This window comes from Macaca fascicularis, chromosome 9, assembly GCF_037993035.2.
Source record: "Macaca fascicularis isolate 582-1 chromosome 9, T2T-MFA8v1.1".
Lineage (NCBI taxonomy): Eukaryota > Metazoa > Chordata > Mammalia > Primates > Cercopithecidae > Macaca > Macaca fascicularis.
Window position 1 is genome coordinate 75,972,416 of NC_088383.1, and position 21,961 is coordinate 75,994,376.

At 50.8% G+C, this 21,961-nt stretch overlaps 1 protein-coding gene across 1 annotated transcript; it reads left to right on the forward strand.

The window, feature by feature from the left end:
• The first annotated feature begins 9,706 nt into the window (after positions 1 to 9,706).
• On the forward strand, positions 9,707 to 21,113 carry NODAL (nodal growth differentiation factor). The gene is made up of 3 exons (XM_005565628.5): positions 9,707 to 10,801; positions 17,294 to 17,991; positions 20,185 to 21,113. The coding sequence occupies exons 1-3, from the start codon at positions 10,609 to 10,611 to the stop codon at positions 20,335 to 20,337; spliced, it is 1,044 nt and encodes a 347-aa protein (XP_005565685.3). The 5' UTR covers positions 9,707 to 10,608; the 3' UTR covers positions 20,338 to 21,113.
• The last annotated feature ends 848 nt before the right edge of the window (positions 21,114 to 21,961 follow it).

The window sequence follows — 21,961 nt, forward strand, 5'->3', positions numbered from 1 at the left end:
TGTGTCCTGCAATGCAGACACCGGGTTAAATGCGTTCATTCAACAAACATGTACTATGAACACTTGCATGTGTCGAGAACTGTGCTAACGACTGGGGTCCAGCAACGAACTAAACAGAGAAGCTGCTTATAGCCAGCCTAGTGCTGGGGAGGGGAAAGGATAAAAAAGAAACACACAGTACAAAACAAAATAAGGTAATTTCTTTTTTTTTTTTTTTTTTGAGGCAAAGTCTTGCTCTTGTTGCCCAGGCTGGAGTGCAATGGCACGACCTCGGCTCACTGCAACCTCCACCTCCCAGGTTCAAGCGATTCTCTTGCCTCAGCCTCCCAAGTTGCTGGACTTACAGGCATGTGCCACCACGCCCGGCTAATTTTTGTATTTTTAGTAGAGACAGGGTTTCGCCATGTTGACCAGGCTGGTCTCAAACTCCTGACATCAAGTGATCTGCCCGCCTCAGCCTCCCAAAGTGCTGGGATTGCAGGCATGAGCCACTGCACCCAGCCACAAGGTAATTTCTGACCATGGAAGAGCTGTGGAGAAAATAAACAGTGATAGAACAGAGTGCAGGATGTCAGTTTAGATGGGGGAAGCTGGGAAAGACCTCTCTGTGCAAGGAAAGTAATAATAAGTGACTCTGCTGGGACAAGGGAGCATCCAGTGTGGGTTCTCAAGTCACAGTGATTGGAGCCCCTCACAACTTTACCACCTGCTAGATTCTCCACCTTGGCAAGCTGCTTAACCTCTCTGAGCCTCAGTTTCCTCACCTGTAAAATGGGAGTAACCATCCAATCCACTTCATAGGATTGATAGGAGAGTGCAAACACATTATGGTAAGCATTTATAGAATAATAGATTATTTCTATCTTATCCAGCCTGTGCCACCTACCCACAATGCATGAGTTAGTAGCTTTGGAGAAGGACAATGAGATAAGCCCAACCCAAACACTCCTAACTGACTCCAGAGTGTCTTTCTCTCATCTAAAATATAACAAGGGGGGCTGGGAGCAGTGGCTCACACCTGTAATCCTACTACTTTGGTAGGCTGAGAGGGACAGATCACCTGAGGTCAGGAGTTCAAGACCAGCCTGCCAACAAAGTGAAACCCCGTCTCTACTAAAAATACAAAAATTAGATGGGCGTACTGGTGCATGCCTGTAATCCCAGCTACTCAGGAGGCTGAGGCATGAGAATCACTTCAACCGGGAGGCAGAGGTTGCAGTGAGACAAGATCAGTCCACTGCACTCCAGTCTGGGTGACAGAGTAAGACTCCATCTCAAAAAACTAATAATAGGCCAGGCGCGGTGGCTCACGCCTGTAATCCCAGCACTTTGGGAAGCCAAGGCAGGCGGATCACGAGGTCAGGAGATCGAGACCATCCTGGCTACGGTCAAACCCCATCTCTATTAAAAAAAAAAAATACAAAAAATTAGCCGGGCATGGTGGTGGGCGCCTATAGTCCCAGCTACTCAGGAGGCTGAGGCAGGAGAATGGCATGAACCTGGGAGGCACAACTTGCAGTGAGTGGAGATCACACCACTGCACTCCAGCCTGGGCGACAGAGTGAGACTCCATCTCAAAAAAAAAAAAAAAAAAGAAAAGAAAAAACTAATAATAATTTTAAAATAAAATAAAATATAACAAGGATCTCCAGGGCCAGGCAAATAGATGTAATAAGTTAAGGATTGACTCTAGCACTTAAGAGAATAGACCCAGCCGGGCACGGTGGCTTACACTTGTAATCCCAGCACTTTGGGAGGCCAAGGCGGGTGGATCACGAGGTGAGGAGATCGAGACCATCCTGGCTAACACAGTGAAACGCCATCTCTACTAAAAATACAAAAAATTAGCGGGTGTGGTGGTGGGCGCCTGTGGTCCCAGCTACTCGGGAGGCGGAGGCAGGAGAATGGCATAAACCCAGGAGGCAGAGCTTGCAGTGAGCTGAGATTGAGCCGCTGCACTCTAGCCTGGGTGACAGAGCAAAACTGTCTCAAAAAAAAAAAAAGAGAATAGACCCTGCCTAAAGGAAATAGTGACTATTTGGCTTTAGGGAACCTTTGCCATGTTGAAATGAGGGCCCAGAACTTTCTTTCCATTTCTCAAATGAAGAGAAGAAAACAAAAACATTTTTATGAACAATCTCAAAAATTACAGGCATGTGACACCACACCCGGCATCTTCAAGACTTTTCTTTCTGTTTTCATTTTGTTGTGTTTGAGACAGGGTCTCAGTCTGTGACCTAGACTGGAGTACAGTAGTACAATCATGGCTCACTGCAGCCTCAACCTCCTATACTCAAGCCATCTTCCCTCCTTAGCCTCCTGCATAGCTGAAACTACATGCGTAGGCCACCACGCCCAGACACTTTTTTTTTCTTTTTCTTTTTTTTTTTCTCGAGGTGGAGTCTCGCTCTGTCACCCAGGCGGAGTGCAGAGGCGCGATCTCGGCTCACTGCAATCTCCGACTCCATGGTTCAAGCGATTCTCCTACCTCAGCCTCCCAAATAGTTGGGATTACATGCAAGCACCACCACGCCCAGCTAATTTTTGTATTTTTAGTAGAGACACGGTTTCACCATGTTGGCCTGGATGTACTTTTTTGTTTTTTTTAGAGATGAGGTCATGCTATGCTGCCCAGGCTGGTCTTAAACTCCTGGACTCAAATGATCCTCCTGTCTCAGCCTCCAAAACTGCTGGGATTACAGGTGCGAGTCATGGCAGTCAGTAAAAAACTTTTAAAAACAACATAGTTGGTGGCAGACAAAACACCACATCAGCCGGGGCCAGCTGCAGGCATGGTGGTTTGCAACCTCCATTTACTGTATACCAGACCCTTTGCCCAGCACTTTGAAGACTACAGTGCAAACCAGCACCAGGCTTGCTGGTGGGAAACTCCCAGGGGCTCGAAGATCTTGTCCCATAAACAAAGAATGGCTGGATCGGAGCCTGGATAAGGAAGGGGTCTCGGGGAGAGTGCCTGAGGGGAGAGAGATCATATAAGGAAAACTTCATGGTAGAAGAGACTCTTGGGCTGGATCTGTGGGATAAATAGGAATGTTTTGTTGAATGAAGAGGAGGCAAACTCATTTTGGGCGGAGAAAGAACCGCTTTGAACTTTGGGGAAGGGCAAGTATTTGCATGGGGCTGGAGTGCTTCTGGGCTCCAAGGGGTTTGCAGGGGAGGGCTCTGGAAAACCAGGCGGGAGATGGAGGCTCATTTCTAGCTTGAGATCACAGAGAGCCACATGTGCCCAGCAGAGTCACTGGATGGCACCTCTGAGCCTGGGCATCAGCCTCCAAGACCAACAGTTGGGGGTACAGACTAAAGGTAGAAGCAAGAGACTTGTCTTAGACCTGCCTTTACGAGACTGAATTCATTCACGTAGGTTGCAGACTCCAGCAAACAGTGGGCAGTTATAAACCAGGGGCTGGGGTCTCAGAGAGAAAGGAGTCAGGGGTCCCCCCTGCTCCTAGGCAGCTCACAGTCTGATAGGCTGGTGGCCTTCACTGAAGAGAGTTTAGACAACTGCTCTATGATGCTTTACTTTGTTTGTTGATTTTCTTCTTCCTTTTTTTTTTTTTTTTTTTTTTTCTGAGACAGGGTCTCACTCTGTCACCCAGGCTGGAGTGGAGTGGTGTGATCATGGCTCACTGGAGCCTTGACCTCCTGCCATCTCAGCCTCCCAAGTAGCTGGGACTACAGGCACAAGCTGGCTAATTTTTTTTTTTTTTTTTTTTGAGACGGAGTCTCGCTCTGCCGCCCAGGCTGGAGTGCAGTGGCCGGATCTCAGCTCACTGCAGGCTCCGCCTCCCGGGTTCACGCAATTCTCCTGCCTCAGCCTCCCCAGTAGCTGGGACTACAGGCGCCCGCCACCTCGCCCGGCTAGTTTTTTGTATTTTTTAGTAGAGACGGGGTTTCACCGTGTCAGCCAGGATGGTCTCGATCTCCTGACCTCGTGATCCGCCCGCCTCGGCCTCCCAAAGTGCTGGGATTACAGGCTTGAGCCACCGCGCCCGGCCCAAGCTGGCTAATTTTTAAATTTTTTGTAGAGACAGGGTCTCACCATATTGCCTAGGCTGGTCTCAAACTCCTGGTCTCAATCGATCCTTCCATCTTGGCCTCCCAAAGCACTGGGATTGCAGGCACCAGCCACCACACCCCGCCCTGATGCTTTACTTAGAAGAGGGCTCTGCTGGCCGGGCGCAGTGGCTCACACCTGTAATCCCAGCACTTTGGGAGGCCGAGGTGGATGGATCATCTGAGGTCAAGAGTTTGAGACCAGCCTGGCCAACATACTGAAACCCCATCTCTACTAAAAATACAAACTTTAGCCAGGCCTGGTGGCACTCACTTGTAATACCACCTACTCAGGAGGCTAAGGCAGGAGAAGTACTTGAACCCAGGAGGCAGAGGTTGCAGTGAGCCAAGATCGTACCAGTGCACTCCAGCCTGGCGACAGAGTGAGACTCTGTCAGAAGAAGAAGAAACCAGCCTGGCGACACAGTGAGACTCTGGAAGAAGAAGGAGGAGGAGGAGGAGGAGGAGGAGGAGGAGGAGGAGGAGGGCTCTGCTAAATTGCTGCGGGGGCAGTTACAGGTTTATAGAAGAGGAGACTTTAAAACTATGTCTTGACCGGGTGCGGTGGCTCAAGCCTGTAATCCAAGCACTTTGGGAGGCCGAGACGGGTGGATCACAAGGTCAGGAGATCGAGACCATCCTGGCGAACACGGTGAAACCCCGTCTTTACTAAAAAATACAAAAAACTAGCCAGGCGAGGTGGCGGGCGCCTGTAGTCCCAGCTACTCGGGAGGCTGAGGCAGGAGAATGGCGTGAACCCGGGGGGCAGAGCTTGCAGTGAGCCGAGATCACGCCACTGCACTCCAGCCTGGGCGACAGAGCGAGACTCCATCTCAAAAAATAAAAAATAAATAAATAAATAAAACTATGTCTTGATAGATGAGTAGGAGTTTAGGAGTTTACTGGGGGAGATAAAATACAGACAGCAGGAGGAAAGAACAAGTGAAAGGCAAGGGTGCTTGGGGGCCCCACTTTGGGAATACGGGGTTCATTCAATCACTTAGCAAATACTCACTGGTACCTGTGTGCCAGGAGCTGTGCTAGGCACAGAGGGATATGACGAAGCAGGTGCCCTCCACCCTCACAAAGCTTAAGCTTTAATTCCTGGGTACCTCAGTTTCTCCATCCCTGAAAGGCTTGCCGCACAGAGAACATCAGTGAGGGGTGAACAGGATTGCTTACGTAGGCAACATATACAGGCGCCCTGGCTGTACAGGAAATGCTCACTAAACACGTGTCCTTGATTCCCTGAGAATCTAGCTCTGAGTTAGCCTGCCAGAGACTCACTAGACAAGCAGGTTTGTTCGATGAATGAATGAATGACTAAATGCTACGTGCACTATGCATTTCACACACATTTACTATTTATAGCATTCCTGTCAGTAGATATTATTTGTCTCCATTTTACAGCTGAGCAAGCAGAAGCTTCAGGATGCTAAGTCTAATATCCCTAGGTAGGAAGTGGCAGAGAAGCATCCAGATTCTGCCTCCTGGAGGCTCAGCTTCAGGGTCCAAGCACTTAACCATGTCACACATTGCTGCTCATGTCAAGGGAGGGTCCCAAATGTCTCGATGGAGAGCACTGGAAAGCATCTGAGAATCTCAAGGGACTTTGCCCCCACCCTCCTGCCAGCTGGGATGGCCTCAAAGGTTATCTCCCAGGTCAGAGAATCTGACCGTCAGTCTGTCTGGGGCAGAGGAAATGAGAAGGTGTCATTCCTCACCTGGGAAAAGGGCACTTCTGGTTTTTCTTATACGAAAGAGATCCTGGACCAACTAAGGTCTTTAAAAAGTGAGGGTGACTGTTAGCCTCGGTCCTAAAAAAGCAACAGAGATTCAGGTTCTTCCAGGGATAGTGCCAGAGCCCAAGAAAGTTCAGAGATGGATGAGCTTTGTCAGCTAGTTGCTCTTGCGGGTCAGAGAGAAATTCCAGGCCTCCACAGGGCTCTAAGCCAATACACATCAGAAATGAGCTGTCTGCAGCTGTTGGACCCTGGGAAAGGCAAGACATTGAGAGTTTTCTTAAAAGTCTTAGTACAAAGCACATTTTCACTCCTCTTCTATGGGGAAGCAACGGGTTTGGGCAACAAGCAGACTGACCCTTCACATACTGGCTGTTTCCACTTGTAAATTTGTGGCTTTGGGTAAATTATCTGAGCTTCTGTTTTCTCATCACCTCTGAAGTGGGGATGAGGATAAAATCAATGCAATTATTAGCAGAATGTCTAGTGCATTAGGTGCTCAATAAATGTTAGCTATGGTTATCATTCATTTTACCTTAAACAGTTAGTGAGCACCCATTAAGTGCCTGTAGTGCAAGGGACATGTGATGAATAAAGCTTTAGCCCTAATTTCAAGAAGCTTCTGGGCTGGGTGTATTGGCCCATGCCTGTAATCCCAGAACTTTGGGAGGCTGAGGCGGATGGATCACTTGAGGTCAGGAGTTCAACACTAGCCTGGCTAACATACTAAACACACTAAAAATACAAAAAAAAAAATAGCTGGGCATGGTGGTGCATGCCTATAATCCCAGCTACTCTGGAGGCTGAGGTATGAGAATTGCTTGAACCCAGGAGGCAGAGGTTGTAGTGAGCTGAGATTGTGCCACTGCTCTTCAGCCTGGGTGATAGAGCCAGACTCCATCTCAAAAAAAAAAAAAAAAAAAAAAAAAAGAAGAAGAAGAAGAAGAAGCTTCTGGTCCTGGATGGGAAGCATGCCATCGTTTTTGTTCGTTTCCAGTCTCAGTGGATGAGGGTGCTCTGAGCTGAGCTGAGCATGTTTAAACAGGGACCACCTACACACTAGGCCACATGGTGATCTGGTAGACTTGGGTTCTGGAGCTGGTTTCACTGAGTCTGACTCCCGTACCTCCATCTAGTTGTCTGTGCCTTCCCTGTACTGCCATCCTTGGAACCTGAGTCCTGGTCAGAGGCTCCCACAGCACTAACCACAACCTGTCATTTTTGTATTTATATGTGCATGACCTGGATGAGGGTGCCTTCTGCCTCTGGGGATGGGTCTGATACAGAGGGCTGAGGCTGAGTCTCTAGGCTGGGGAAGTCAGATGACAACCATGGACCACTCACAATAATACCCGCATGCATCATCCTCTACAATGACATCAGGTTTTAGAGCTTGTAAAGCATTTTTTTTTTTTTTTGAGACAGAGTCACTCTGTCACCCGGGCTGGAGTGCAGTGGCTGGATCTCAGCTCACTGTAAGCTCAGCCTCCTGGGTTTACACCATTCTCCTGCCTCAGCCTCCCGAGTAGCTGGGACTACAGGCGCCCGCCACCTCACCTGGCTAGTTTTTTTGTATTTTTTAGTAGAGACGGGGTTTCACCGTGTTAGCCAGGATGGTCTCGATCTCCTGACCTCGTGATCCGCCCGTCTCGGCCTCCCAAAGTGCTGGGATTACAGGCTTCAGCTACCACGCCCAGCCAGTAAAGCATTTTTACATTCATTTCGTTTAGTCTACATGGGAGGAGTAATCTCTAGACATGTTTTGCAGATGAGGAAACAATGTAGAGAGATGAGTTACAAACTGCAGCAAGAACCCTAGCCCACGTGGGTCCCAAAGTTGGCTGATCAGAATCACTGGAGGGCCGGGCATGGTGGCTCATGCCTGTAATCCCAGCACTTATGGAGGCCAAGGTGGGCAGATCACTCGAGGTCAGGAGTTCGAGACCAAGATGGTGAAACTCCTGTCTCTACTAACAGTACAAAAATTAACCAGGCGTAGTGGCATGTGCCTATAATCCCAGCTCCTGAGGCAGGAATTACAGCTACTGAGGCAGGAGAATCCCTTGAACCTGGGAGGTAGAGGCTGCAGTGAACCGAGATCATGTCACTGCATGCCAGCCTGGGTGACAGAGTGAGACCCTGTCTCAAAAAAAGAAAAAAGTATCACTGGGATGTTTGTGAAATATGTAGATGACCACGCCCTCTCACCAAATTCTAAATCTGAAGGTTTGGGTCTGGACTTGAGAATCAATACTTTGGCCAGGCGCAGTGACTCACGCCTGTAATCCCAGCACTTTGGGAGGCTGAGGTGGGTGGATGACATGGCAAAACCCCACCTCTACTAAAACTACAAATATTAGCCGGGCATGGTGGTGCGGACCTGTAATCCCAACTACTCGGGAGGCTGAAGCAGAAGAATTACTTGAACTGGGGAGGCAGAGGTTGCAGTGAGCCGAGGTTGTGCCATTGTACTCTAGCCTGGACAACAAGAGCGAAACTACATCTCAAAAAAAAAAAAGGGGGGGGGAATCAATAGTTTAACAAACACCAAGGTGATGCTTATCTTCAGGGAAGTCCAGACATAGTGCCATTCACTGAATTTTTTTTTTTTTTTTTTTTGAGATGGAGTTTCGCTCTTGCCCAGGCTGGAGTGCAATGGCGCAATCTTGGCTCACTGCAACCTCCACCTCCTGGGTTCAAATGATATTCCTGCCTCAGCCTCCCAAGTAGCTGGGATTATAGGCATGTGCCACCATGCCCAGCTAATTTTGTATTTTTAGTAGAGACAGAGTTTCTCCATGTTGGTCAAGCTGGTCTCGAACTCCCGAACTCAGGTGATCTGCCCACCTCGGCCTCCCAAAGTGCTAGGATTACAGGTGTGAGCCACTGCGTCTGGCCTCACTGAATTATTTACTTGTTTTTAAATTTCTCTTTTTTTTTTTTAAGAGGGTCTTGCTATGTTGACCAGACTGGTCTCAAACTCCTGGCCTCAAGCTATCCTCCAGCCTTGGCCTCCCAGTGTGTTGGGATTACAGGCATGAACCACCACACCTGGCCTGAATTATTTACTTAACACAGATTTTTTGAGTTCCAACGATGATGATGGTATATACTGTGTGACAGCAGGATGAACAAGACAGTTCCAGCTTTAGGAAACTAACAGACCGTCCAGGGCTCGTGTGGTGGACAGCCCAGGTCTCCTGAATCTTAGGTGAGGCCCCCAGCTAGGTGGTACAGCCTCTTCCCCTAAGACAGAGGACGAAGGCTTGGAGCTCCTAGTTGAGCCTGCTGGACCTTTCTCCATTTTCTAACACCTGCTCAGGTCGCAGCCTATGGTTCTTTTGTTGTTGTGTTGTTGTTGTTTTCTTTTTTTGAGACAGGGTCTCACTCTGTCGCCCAGGCTGGAGTCCAGTAGCCCGATCTTGGCTTATTGCAACCTTCGCCTCCCAGGCTCAAGCAGTCCTCCCACCTCAGCCTCCAGAGGAGCTGGGACTACAGGCGCACATCACCATGCCTGGCTAATTTTTATATTTTTGGGTAGAGACAGGGTTTCGCCATGTTGACCAGGCTGGTCTTGAACTCCTGGGCTCAGGCAATCTGCCAGTCTCAGCTTCCCAAAGTGCTGAAATTACAGGTGTGAGCCACTGTGCCCAGCCAGCAGCTTACAGTTCTTTGGAGCTAGAGGCATCCTGTGAAAGAAGCCAGGTGTATAGAGCACTTAGCTCTGTGCCTGGCACTTAGTAAGTGTTCAGTAAGTGTTGGCCCGCAGCTAACGTGCTTGTCAAGGCTAGGTAGGTGGGGGGAGCTGGGAAGAGAAAGAGCCCTCAGGTGTAAAGGAAAACGGATGGGGCCTGACACTGGAGCGGGGATTTACATTCCTTTAAAGGTCATTCCAGCCCTGACTTGACTTTGCACCTGGAAGGGAGGAGGCCAGACAAGGATCACTCTTGTGCAAATAAGGAAAGCAGGGCCCAGAGATCAAAGTGAGTGGCCCTGAGCCGCCACCCAGGTCTTCTGTGGCCCTGCCACACCAGGCAGGGATTGGGGGATGTGGGCAACAAGGGTAACACCTTTCCTCCTGAAATTACTGGGGTGATGTCTGCCTGTAGGGGAAGAGCCTGATGAACCAGGATCATCCCGTTTGCTCCTTCGGGCTCCAGCTTCTTCTGAACACTCCCTTTTCAGACGAAGAAGTCATCGTCCCAGTCCCTCCTGCCTTCTGTCTTCCCCAGGAGAGCACTTCAGTATTTGGTAGGGCCAGGGGTGCTCCCCGAGGCCATCTAGACAGTGGCCAGGGAGGCTGCCCCGGCCAGATTGGGCCAAAGTCTGCCTGAGGGCCGCCAGGATCCCTTGGCATTCTCTTCCTGCTTCTTGAGGAGCCAGAGGTCCATTTGCAGCGTGAGTGGAGAGGATGGGGCAGGGATCCCAGGTGAGGCCGAGTAAGGAAGTTGCAGTTCTGACCCGGGAGTCTGCCGGGACAAGCCTGCTCTGTCTCAGCATCAAGGCCTTTGGTACCTACAGGAGCAGGGTGCCAGGGTGTCCAGACCAGGCAAACCAGGAGCCCTAGATCCCGTCCCTGGAACTAGGTCCTCCGCCAGCTTTGCGGGCCTCCTCCGCACCAGGATCAGGTCTCGCCCATCCCCAGCAGGAGGTCTCTCTGCCCCCCACCCTCCGGACGGGGGTTATATGATCTTAAAACTTCCCCGGAGGGAGGAAAGGTGGGGGCGGGGCGGCTGCTGAGGCCCAGGATATAAGGGCTGGAGGTGCTGCTTTCAGGCCTGGCCAGCCCACCATGCACGCCCACTGCCTGCCCTTCCTCCTGCACGCCTGGTGGGCCCTGCTCCAGGCGGGTGATGCGACAGTGGCCACTGCGCACCTGCGTACGCGGGGGCAGCCCTCGTCGCCGTCCCCTCTGGCGTACATGCTGAGCCTCTACCGCAACCCGCTGCCGCGGGCGGACATCATCCGCAGCCTGCAGGCACAAGGTAGGCTATGCCGCTTGCCGCGCTCCGCTGGGCACCCCGGGGCGCCTCCGCCGCTTCCAGCCGGCGGACTCGGGAAGTGCTCTGGTTTGGGGGCCTGCGGCTCCGAGCCGGGCTTGCAGCCGCCTGGGCGTCCCGAGTCCAGGGCCTGGCTCTGCCGGTGTCTCCGCGTCAGCAGGCTCCGGGTGCAGCGTCGGTGGCTGGGGGCGTATCCACGGCCCAGTCGGGTAGGGATTCTAGCGTTCAGGGTGTGTCCTCGACGGGGACCATAGTCTCTGAGTTTTGATTTGGGATTGCGCGGAGTGCAGCGCAGAAGGGTGGGAGGCGCTGATCGCTGCCGTCTTGTGAAGCTGCTTATCCCGGCGCCTGGGTCTGCGCATCTGTAGGATAGGTGTAATAAATAGCACCTCGTCTATCAGACTGTGGAATGCGCGAGACGACAATGCGCGCGAAACGCTCAGCGCAGTACCCGGCACGGCACAGTAAATGGTCGTTGGTATTACTGAAATGGTTCCTTCTTGGCGAATTTTTTTCTTTCTGCGAGTGAGGGTGAAGGGGTCCCGGGGTGTGACGTCGGGAGTATCGGCAGCTGAGCTGGTAACATCGGAGATTCGGGCTCACGGTCCGGAGATCAGGGATGGGCTGTCCCGAAGTCGCGAACTGTGGCAGCCTTGGGTCCTCCAGCCGCGCCGGGGAGGTGTCAAGTGTCTCAGTTAACCCCGGGTTCGGGGCCATGATTTGCAGGGGAGTGGGTGTCTAGGACGGCAGGGATCTGAGGGTATCGCCCTCGAGTACCTGGCAGCGCTTTCTGGGCACCCAGCGCGGCGAGCAGGTGGGTGCTGCGGAGGGGGAGCCCCTTCCGCGCCTCAATCCACATCCCGCCACCTGGGCAGTCGCGGCCGCCCGCGCCTTCCTCCGCCTGAGGGGGCCAGACGGCCCTCCCCGGGGCTGGGGCGCAATCCACATCGGCTAATCTGATCCGACCTGCCGCCTGCCCGCCCCTTGTGACCTGATGCCGGGGGCTCCTCGCTCCCGCGTCTGGGGTCAGCCAGCCAGTGACCCTCTCCAGAAGGGTCATCTGGGGACCAGCCAGAGTAGGGGACACCCTCGGGGGCGGGGCAATGAGAAATTTGCTGGATTGCTCGGCCCCTCCACCGAAAAGCGGCCGGGGATGGGAGTGGTCAAAGAAGGGAGGGAGCGCTTTTCCAGTTCACTCCCTTCTGGAAAGTTCGAGATGTGTGCGGTGATGGACAGGAATCTGGAAAACTGGGTTCTAGGCCTCAAATCCTGCTTCCTGATTCCCTGTTGTCCCTGGCGCGGCTTGGGTTCTCTTTCTGCCTTCCCTTCTGTAAATTAGGAGACTGTTCTCTTTCAGCTAAACACTGTTTTTCGTTTTTTCTTCGAGACGGAGTCTCCCTCTGTCGCCCAGGCTGGGGTGCAGTGACACGATTTCGGCTCACTGCAACCTCCGCCTCCCAGGTTCAAGCAATTCTCCTGCCTCAGCCTCCCGAGTAACTGAGACTACAGGCGCGCGCCACCGCGCCCAGCTATTTTTTTTATATTTTTAGGACAGACAGGGTTTCACCATACTGACCAGGCTGGTCTCGAATTCCTAGCCTCGTGATCCGCTTGCCTCGGCCTCTCAAAGTGTTGGAATTACAAGCGTGAGCCACCGCACCGGGCCTAAACACTGCTTTTGAGTGTACAGCGGCATGCGGCACATTTACGTTGTGAATCGGCCTCATTTTCTAAGAGCAGTGGGAAGAGCCCGCCTGGAGGGAGACTGGAGGAGAAGGGATGTCCTAGCCCTACTTCTTCCATCTTGGATTTATTTCGAATAAGCTGCACCGCAGTTGCATGAAAGGGATGTTGGAGTCCAATTGGGTTTACATCTGTATCTGTTGATATTTAACCTTCACCTTGGACCTTCAGTTTTCTCATCTGCAAATGGTGAGATGAGAGGAACAGTGAGGAGATTTAGAGAATGCCTGTGAAACACTTGGCACACGGGAAGCCACTGGTGGTAACGACCCTTATAATTTATGAAAATGTAGAGTGGGCACTCAGTGTCAGGCCCTCACAGCCCTGCCTCACAGCCCTGTCTGGGGACAGTGGTGTCCGACAGGAAGAGAACCCAAGGGCGTGAGCCCAGCCACTTTCTTCTTCAGAAGGGGAGGTGGGGCCGGGCGCAGTGGCTCACACCTGTAATCCCAGCACTTTGGGAGGCCAAGGCGGTCGGATCATGAGGTCAAGAGATCAGGACCATCCTGCCCAACATGATGAAACGCCGTCTCTACTAAAAGTACAAAAATTAGCTGGGCATGGTGATGCGCACTTGTAGTCCCAGCTACTCGGGAGGGTAAGGCAGCAGAATCGCTTGTACCCAGGAGGTGGAGGCTGCAGTGAGCCGAGATTGCACCACTGCACTCCAGCCTGGCGACAGAGCGAGACTCATCTCAAAAAAAAAAAAAAAAGAACTGGAGGTGGGCCAGGAGGACATCAGGGGCATCTGTGTGGCTAAGTCTGCATTCAGCATATGAATGGGTTTTTGGGTGTCCATGAATCCCTTCCTCATACCCACCTTAAAATCACGTTTGTTGTATTTGGATGCATTTGTTTTTTTCTGAGAACATTCCTACCTTGCGTCAGGCACCAGTGACACCCACAATGTTAGAACTCTTATTCTCAGATGAACCAGAGAACCTATCAGCCCTGTCCCAGGGCACCCTGGCAGCAGTGGGAGAAGGCAGGAAGGGTGGTGGAGTCACAGACTTCTTTCAGCAGGAAGGAGCGGTCTCTTCCCTACCCAGCCTTGACCACTGTCCATCCTGTTCACAGGGGACTTTGCACTTCTGTCCAGGTCCCTTGTGGCCTGTCCGGACACCTTCGTTTCTAACTTTTGGACCTGGGAAATAATGAGGCAGCTGATGATGGCCAGTGTTTATTGAATTTTGGTTGTGCTGGGCAAAGCACATTACATGAATTATCTGTTAATCCTAACACCCCTGTGAGGTGGCTACTCTTACCATCTCCCGTTTTTTGTTTGTTTGTTTTGTTTTGTTTTGTTTTGTTTTGTTTTGAGACGGAGTCTGCTCTGTCGCCCAGGCTGGAGTGCTGTGGCGTGATCTCGGCTCACTGCAAGCTCCCCACCTGGGTTCACGCCATTCTCCTGCCTCAGCCTCCCGAGTAGCTGGGACTACAGGCGCCCGCCACCATGCCCGGCTAATTTTTTTTGTATTTTTAGTAGAGATGGGGTTTCACGGTGTTAGCCAGGATGGTCTCAATCTCCTGACCTCGTGATCCGCCCGCCTTGGCCTCCCAAAGTGCTGGGATTACAGGCGTGAGCCACCGCGCCCGGCCCCTCCATCTCCCTTTTAAGAGAGGGAAACTGAGGCTCAGAGAAGGAAAGTAGCCTGACCAATGTCAAACAGCAAGTGACAGAATTTGAGCCATCATGGGGGGACTCAGGGGCCCCGCTCTTAACCTTTGAGCAGGAGTGCCTTCTTCTAAAAGAGTTTTTTTTTTTTTTTTGGAGACAGTTTTTGCTTTTTGTTGCCCAGGCTGGAGTGCAATGGCGCAATGTCGGTTCACTGCAACGTCCACTTCCTGGGTTCAAGGGATTCTCCTGCCTCAGCCTCTCAAGTAGCTGGGATTACAGGCGTGCACCACCATGCCTGGCTAATTTTGTTTTTTTTTTTTAGTAGAGACAGGGTTTCACCATGTTGATCAGGCTGGTCTCGAACTCCTGACCTCAAGTGATCCACTCACCTCAGCCTCCCAAAGTGCTGGGATTATAGGCGTGAGCCACCAGACCTGGCCAAGATAAAGTGTTTTTAAACTCACTGCCCCAAGCCTCCAGGTACAGGTGGCAGCAGTGGGTACTGAGTAATGTTAGCTTCCTCCCCACACTTCTGGGGAAAGCTGCTAGTCAGGGGCCGGTTATTGCCTCCTATAGGTGCTAATGAGGAGGGAAGTGGAAATTAAGTGAAAAAGAGCTGCTGGAGATGGGGTGGGAGAAGCTGCCACAAGGCTGAGATTGGGAGTGGCCCCTTTACAATACAAGCTGGATTTCCCAGAGAAATTCACTTCCTCTCTGACCAAAGATCCTCTAGGAGACAGTCCATGAATAAACTGTTATGCAGCCAGGCTAGAACTACATTAGAGATCATAACTAACTCCAGAGTCTATTCACAAAGAGTTACAAACTCCCTGTCTTATTTCTAATGAATAACCCCTGACTTTTATTTAGCAATAAACCTTCAAACCTCTTTATTTCTCTGGATCCTTGTGATAATTAGAGAGGGTGGTGCAGCATTATTCCCATTGCAAAGAAGAGGAAACTGAGCTTGAAGAAAGTTCATCACTTTTTTTTTGAGACAGAGTTTTGCTGATGTCACCCAGACTGGAGTTCAGTGGCGTGATCCCGGCTCACCGCAACCTCCACCTCCTGGGTTCAAGCAATTCTCCTGCCTCAGCCTTCCTGAGTAGCTAGGATTACAGGTGTGAGCCACCACACCCAGCTAATTTTGTATTTTTAGTAGAGACAGGGTTTCTCCATGTTGGTCAGGCTGGTTTCAAACTCCCGACCTCAGGTGATCCACCCGCCTCGGCCTCCCAAAGTGCTGGGATTACAGGCGTGAGCCACTGCGCCCGGCATCACTATTAAGTGACCTGAAAATCCACAAATCTGTGCTATTCCCAGACATCAGGGAAAATCAATCCAGGACCAGAATAAATGGAGTGTGCTCCCCTACTCCTTGTCATCCAGTTTGGGTTTGGTTGTCTTGGGTGAGTGGAACAGGGCTGGGTGTGTGTGTCTTCCCGGTGATGATCTCTGAGGTAGGTCCAGTCTGAGCATCTAACAGTTTATTCATCTATTGTCTCATAGAGCATCTTTGGTCAGAGAGAAACTGAATTTCTTTGGGAAATAATCCACCTTGCATTGTAATGGGGCAACTCCCACTTTCAGCCTTCTGGAAGCTTCTGGGTGCATGCGATTGCTGTGTGCCCTAGGTGTGTGAATGACCTGGGAAAGGAATGGGCGAGCATCCTGTAGGTGGGTAGTCATGCCTAAAAAGCCTTTAGAAACCTATTTGTAAGGTTGCCAAAAACTCTTAGGAACCGGGGAGTGGGCAGAGGGTGACCAGTCTTTGGCTCCTTCTTTTTTTTTTTTTTTTTTTTTGAGATGGAGTCTCGCTCTGTCGCCCAGACTGCAGTGCAGTGGCGCAATCTCAGCTCACTGTAAACTCTGCCTCCTGGGTTCATGCCATTCTCCCTCCTCAGCCTCCCAAGTATCTGGGACTACAGGTGCCTGCCACCACACCCGGCTAATTTTTTGTATTTTCAGTAGAGACGGGGTTTCACCATTCACAAACAGTCTCAATCTCCTGACCTTGTGATCTGCCCACCTCAGACTCCTAAAATGCTGGGACTATAGTGTGAGCCACTGAGCCCGGCCCAGTCTTTGGCTTCTACTGCCTGTGCCTCCCTGAGAGCTCTGAGCTTTTCCATGATATTCACATTTAACTCAATGTGTCTGTAAAACAGGCCACTCTGTTTTGTCTTTTTTTTTTTTTTTTTTTTTTTTTTTGAGACAGAGTTTCACTCTTGTTGCTCAGGCTGGAGTGCAATGGCACTGTCTCGGCTCACTGCAACTTCTGCCTCCTGGGTTCAAATGATTCTCCTGCCTCAGCCTCTCGAGTAGCTGGGATTACCGGTGCAAACCACCACACCGATCTAATTTTGTATTTTTTTTTTTTTTTTTTTTTTTGAGACGGAGTCTCGCTCTGTCGCCCAGGCTGGAGTGCAGTGGCTGGATCTCGGCTCACTGCAAGCTCCGCCTCCTGGGTTCACGCCATTCTCCTGCCTCAGCCTCCCGAGTAGCTGGGACTACAGGCGCCTACCACCTCGCCTGGCTAGTTTTTTGTATTTTTTAGTAGAGATGGGGTTTCGCCATGTTAGCCAGGATGGTCTCGATCTCCTGACCTCATGATCCGCCCGTCTCGGCCTCCCAAAGTGCTGGGATTACAGGCTTGAGCCACCGCACCCGGCCTAATTTTGTATTTTTAATAGAGATGGGGTTTCTCCATGTTGGTCAGACTTTATGTACCAGAGGAGAGAGGGGAGAGGGAGATGCAACTCATCACATTTTTACTGACTGTCCTCTGGCTTTGCAAGTTATCTTGGAAGGGGGACTGGAAGAACAGTGATTTGGAGTCTGGGCTTGGCAGTTGGGCAAATCCAGGTTTACTCTTGGCTCTGCCACCTTCCAAGAATGACACCTTGGTCAGGTCTTTTAACCACTGTGAGCCTCAGTTTTCCTCATCTGTAAAAGGGACTCAAAAATCTTACCAATTCACAGGGTTGGGGTGAGAATTCGAAGGTAATTCTATATAAGGTAAGGCCTCCAGCAAGAGCTATGTTGGTTGTGACATGGACTGAGGCTGGGGGAGGCCCTCACTCACCCTGCTTCCTTCCTGGTTTTCTTCTACCCAGATGTGGAGGTGGATGGGCAGAACTGGACCTTTGCTTTTGACTTCTCCTTCCTGAGCCAACAAGAGGATCTGGCATGGGCTGAGCTCCGGCTGCAGCTGTCCAGCCCCGTGGACCTCCCCACTGAGGGCTCACTTGCCATTGAGATTTTCCACCAGCCAAAGCCTGACACAGAGCAGGCTTCAGCCAGCTGCTTTGAGCGGTTTCAGATGGACCTGTTCACTGTCACTTTGTCCCAGGTCACCTTTTCCTTGGGCAACATGGTCTTGGAGGTGACCAGGCCACTCTCCAAGTGGCTGAAGCACCCTGGGACCCTGGAGAAGCAGATGTCCAGGGTAGCTGGAGAGTGCTGGCAGCGGCCCCCCACACCGCCTGCAACCGATGTGCTCCTTATGCTCTACTCCAACCTCTCGCAGGAGCAGAGACAGCTGGGTGGGTCCACCTTGCTGTGGGAAGCCGAGAGCTCCTGGCGGGCCCAGGAGGGACAGCTGTCCTGGGAGTGGGGCAAGAGGCACCGTCGACATCACTTGCCAGACAGAAGTCAACTGTGTCGGAAGGTCAAGTTCCAGGTGGACTTCAACCTGATCGGATGGGGCTCCTGGATCATCTACCCCAAGCAGTACAACGCCTATCGCTGCGAGGGCGAGTGTCCTAATCCTGTCGGGGAGGAGTTTCATCCAACCAACCATGCATACATCCAGGTGGGATGCCAGGCATGAGGCGAAGGGGAGGCAGTAAGCCAGCCTTGGGGGACAGGGCTCTAGCTTAGCTATTAAATGACTGTGTTCCTGCATTCACAGTTATTCAAGCATCTCCAATGTGCCAGATCCTGTGCTAGGTATCAGGGATGTAGAGATGACCGAGTGTAACATCCTTATAAAGCCTGTATGGGGTCATGCGTCATTGGGTAGCCTTGAACACATTGTTTCCCTGGGACTTTATCCTTGTCTTCCATAAAATTAGGGGGTGGGGGTAGACCAGAGGGTCTCAGCACTTCCCTAGCCCTGACATTCTAGGAAAGGAAGAATCTGGACTTTGGGGACAGGCAGGCCTGCATTTGACTCCTTATTAGCTGTGTGATACTGATTAGGTTGCTTATTCTCTCAAGCTTCAGTTTTTCCACCTGTAAGATGAGGAGGGCAATGCCATATTTCATAGGGATGCTGTAGGGTTAATGAGATGACATGCATATGACATGTAAAGTAGTTGGTAGGTAACAGGCATGTTTGGCTGCATTATGGGGCCATGGTTGGAATCACACTGTTCCAGCTACAGTATTTTAGTTGAGAATTGACTACTCATTCTACAGAAGTAGACAAGGCCGGCCAGGTGCGGTGGCACATGCCTATGATCCCAGCACTTTGGGAGGCTGAGGTGGGTGGATCACCTGAAGTTAGGAGTTCGAGACCAGGCTGACCAGCACGGTGACACAAAATACAAAAATCAGCCAGGTATTGTGGCACGTGCCTGTAATCCCAGCTACTTGGGAGGCTGAGGCAGGAGAATCGCTTGAACCCAGGAGGCAGAGGTTGCAGTGAGCCGAGATCATGCCATTGCACTCTAGCCTGGGCAACAAGAGTGAAACTCTGTCTCAAAAACAAGAAAAAGAAGTAGACAAGGCCAGAGGCTGCCACTTGGTGCCACTAGTCAGCCTAAGGTCTAGGAGGTGGTGGAGGAAGAACAGGGCTGGTGAGTTAGGAATGAGAATAAGATGGAGAGAACAGAAAATAGAGCCTAATACGGTAGATCTGATGTTATAGGTGGCCCTGCCCTGCTGTCAAAGGTCATATGGGACCAAAATGTTTTCATTTTACTCCATGAAGTCTGGAATGAGAATCTCCTGGACTTGCAGTATATCCTCCATGCCAAGCCTCAGGCGGGGTTCAGGATCTCTAGAGAGCGTGAGCACATGGGCTAAGGTCATGCAAGGAGTCATCGGGGGTGCTAGAGCTTCCAAGGACCTGTCCTGAGCCTCACCCAGGCCTGCTGATTTTCATTGCCCACCTGCAGCACCACAAAGACCCAGACAGTCCCAATTGCCAACTCTGACACTCTGATCTAAAAAGATGTTAGTAGACCACAGGGACAGGGCCTGGTTCCAAAATGCCAAGGTCTTGTTACCTTTCCTCCTATTGACTCTCTCTGTCCTTCTCTGGCTGACAGCAAATCCCATAAGAATTTCCACATGACTAACTATTCTGCTTCATATTTCTAGAACTAAACCATGAGTTTCTTGGAATATTTTAAAAATTGGTATTCACAGCTGGGCATGGTGGCTCACTCCTGTAATTCCAACATTTTGGGAGGCTGAGGTGGGTAGATCGCTTGAGCCCAGGAGGTCAAGACCAGCCTGGGCAACATGCCGAAACCCTATTTCTACAAAAAATACAAAAATTAGCCAGGCATGGTGGCATGCACCTGTAGTCCCAGCTACTCAAGTGGTTGAGGTGGGAGGATCACCTGAGCCCAGGAGGTTGAGGATGCAGTGAGCTGTGATTACACCACTGCACTCCAGCCTGGGCAACAGAGCAAGATCATCTCAAAAAAGAAAAAAAAAATAGTATTTGCTTTAGATTAGAATAATAGGAGAACATAAAAATTAGCTACTACTAAAAAAAAAAAAAAATTAGCTACTACTCTACCCAGATACATGTGACTTTTTGAATCTGTTTAAAGGCTGTTTTCACAAAACAAGCACAGAGCTAAAGTCAGTTTAGACTTTAGAGTTGATGATATATTGGCAAGCTAATTCCTTTATGAAAATAATTTTCTTCTATTTTTGCACTCAGGAAATGACTTTAACTCCATAACTTTTTTACTCTTTACCCAGAAATACTACTATTCTGACCTGCCCATCAGGATGTGAATTGACATTCCTTTCCTTTCCTTTACAGAGTCTGCTGAAACGTTACCAGCCCCACCGAGTCCCTTCTACTTGCTGTGCCCCAGTGAAGACCAAGCCGCTGAGCATGCTGTATGTGGACAATGGCAGAGTGCTCCTAGATCACCACAAAGACATGATTGTGGAAGAATGTGGGTGCCTCTGATGACATCCTGGAGGGAGACTGGATTTACCTGCACTCTGGAAGACCGGGAAGCTCCTGGAAGACATGATAACCATCTAATCCAGTAAGGAGAAAGAGAGAGGGGCAAAGTTGCTCTGCCCACCGGAACTGAAGAGGAAGGGCTGCCCACTCTGTAAATGAAGGGCTCGGTGGAGTCTGGCCAAGCACAGAGGCCACTGTCAGGAAGAGGGAGGAAGAAGCCTGTGCAGGGGGCTTGCTGGATGTTCTCTTTACTGAAAAGACAGTGGTGAGGAAAAGCACAAGTGCGTTGAGTTCTCTAATGGATTTTTAAAAAACCTGTGAACCCCCTGAAACTGTATGTGAAAGTTGAGACATATGTGCATGTATTCTGGAGGTGGGATGAGGTCACCTATAGCTTTCACGTATTTTCCAAAGTAGTCTGTGTGTGACCTGTGCCCCTCCCCAAAGATTAAGGATCACTGTATAGATTAAAAAGAGTCCATCACTCTCATTGCCTCAGGCTGGGTTGGGGGAGCCCCACAGCTTTCTGGCTGGCCAGTGGTAATCTACTGGCCTTGTCCAGAGGCTCATTGGAGTGGGCTTCTGCTAATGAGCTGTACAACAATAAAGCCATTGTCTAGTTCTCCTGGGCCAGCTGGTGCCTGTGAAGGCAGAGGCAGGAACTCATCCAAGAGGACTGGCCATGTTAGGTTACAGAAGCTGGAGCTTTCAGACATCCCCATGTCAGTCTGCTTAGGCAGACACAACCTGAATCTATTAAAGTTGCTGACAATTCACCTCAGTCTCTCAATGTGTGCTATTAATGAGGCCTCTGAGCTTCCTATCCAGCAGTGGTGAAGGCCTTGCCCTGGGTGGCAAGATACTTGCTCTATGGTCACAGCTCAGCCACTGGAAGCTGTGTGACCTCAGGTGAGCAATTCACTGTCCAGACTCCACTTGTAAAAGGAATGCTGGTGTGGGCCAGGCATGGTGGCTCACGCCTGCAATCCCAGCACTTTGCGAGGCTGAGGCGGGCGGATCACAAGGTAAGGAGATCGAGACCATCCCGGCTAACATGGTGAAACCCCGTCTCTACTAAAAATACAAAAAAATGAGCCGGGTGTGGTGTGGTGGCAGAGTGGTTGCCTGTAGTCCCAGCTACTCCGGAGGCTGAGGCAGGAGAATGCCGTGAACCCAGGAGGTGGGGCTTGCAGTGAGCTGAGATCGCACCACCGCACTCCAGCCTGGGCGACAGAGCGAGACTCCGTCTCAAAAAAAAAGAAAAAAAAGAAAAAGGAACGCTGGTGATTCCTAACGCATTCATATTAAATGTCTGTTGTCAGGCTCAAAAGAGTCATCAGCTTTAAGCTGTAGACTGAATAGGAAATGCTGCCTTATCCCTATCTCCCTCTAAAGCTTCTAAAGCCTGCTAAACCCAGTCCCTGCCATATGCCCTTAATATAACCTTTATCAGCTCTTTTGTTACTCAGGGTTCTAAGACGGACTTAATTTCAGGTTCCACATGGGCAGCACAGCAAAAGGAGCCTGAATGAGGCAGCTCTACCCCCCAAAACCCCTGACCACAGTTATCTTCCGGGTAAAAAGACCTCAGAGGCAACAATTCTGGCTGGGTGCAGTGGCTCAC

What these genes read in the sequence shown, in the direction of transcription:
- NODAL (XM_005565628.5), top strand. Translation starts at nt 10,609, where the DNA reads ATGCACGCCCACTGCCTGCCCTTCCTCCTGCACGCCTGGTGGGCCCTG. An exon ending in CCGCAGCCTGCAGGCACAAG is followed by an intron (nt 10,802 to 17,293) that starts GTAGGCTATGCC and finishes TCTTCTACCCAG; the next exon opens with ATGTGGAGGTGGATGGGCAG. An exon ending in CCAACCATGCATACATCCAG is followed by an intron (nt 17,992 to 20,184) that starts GTGGGATGCCAG and finishes TTTCCTTTACAG; the next exon opens with AGTCTGCTGAAACGTTACCA.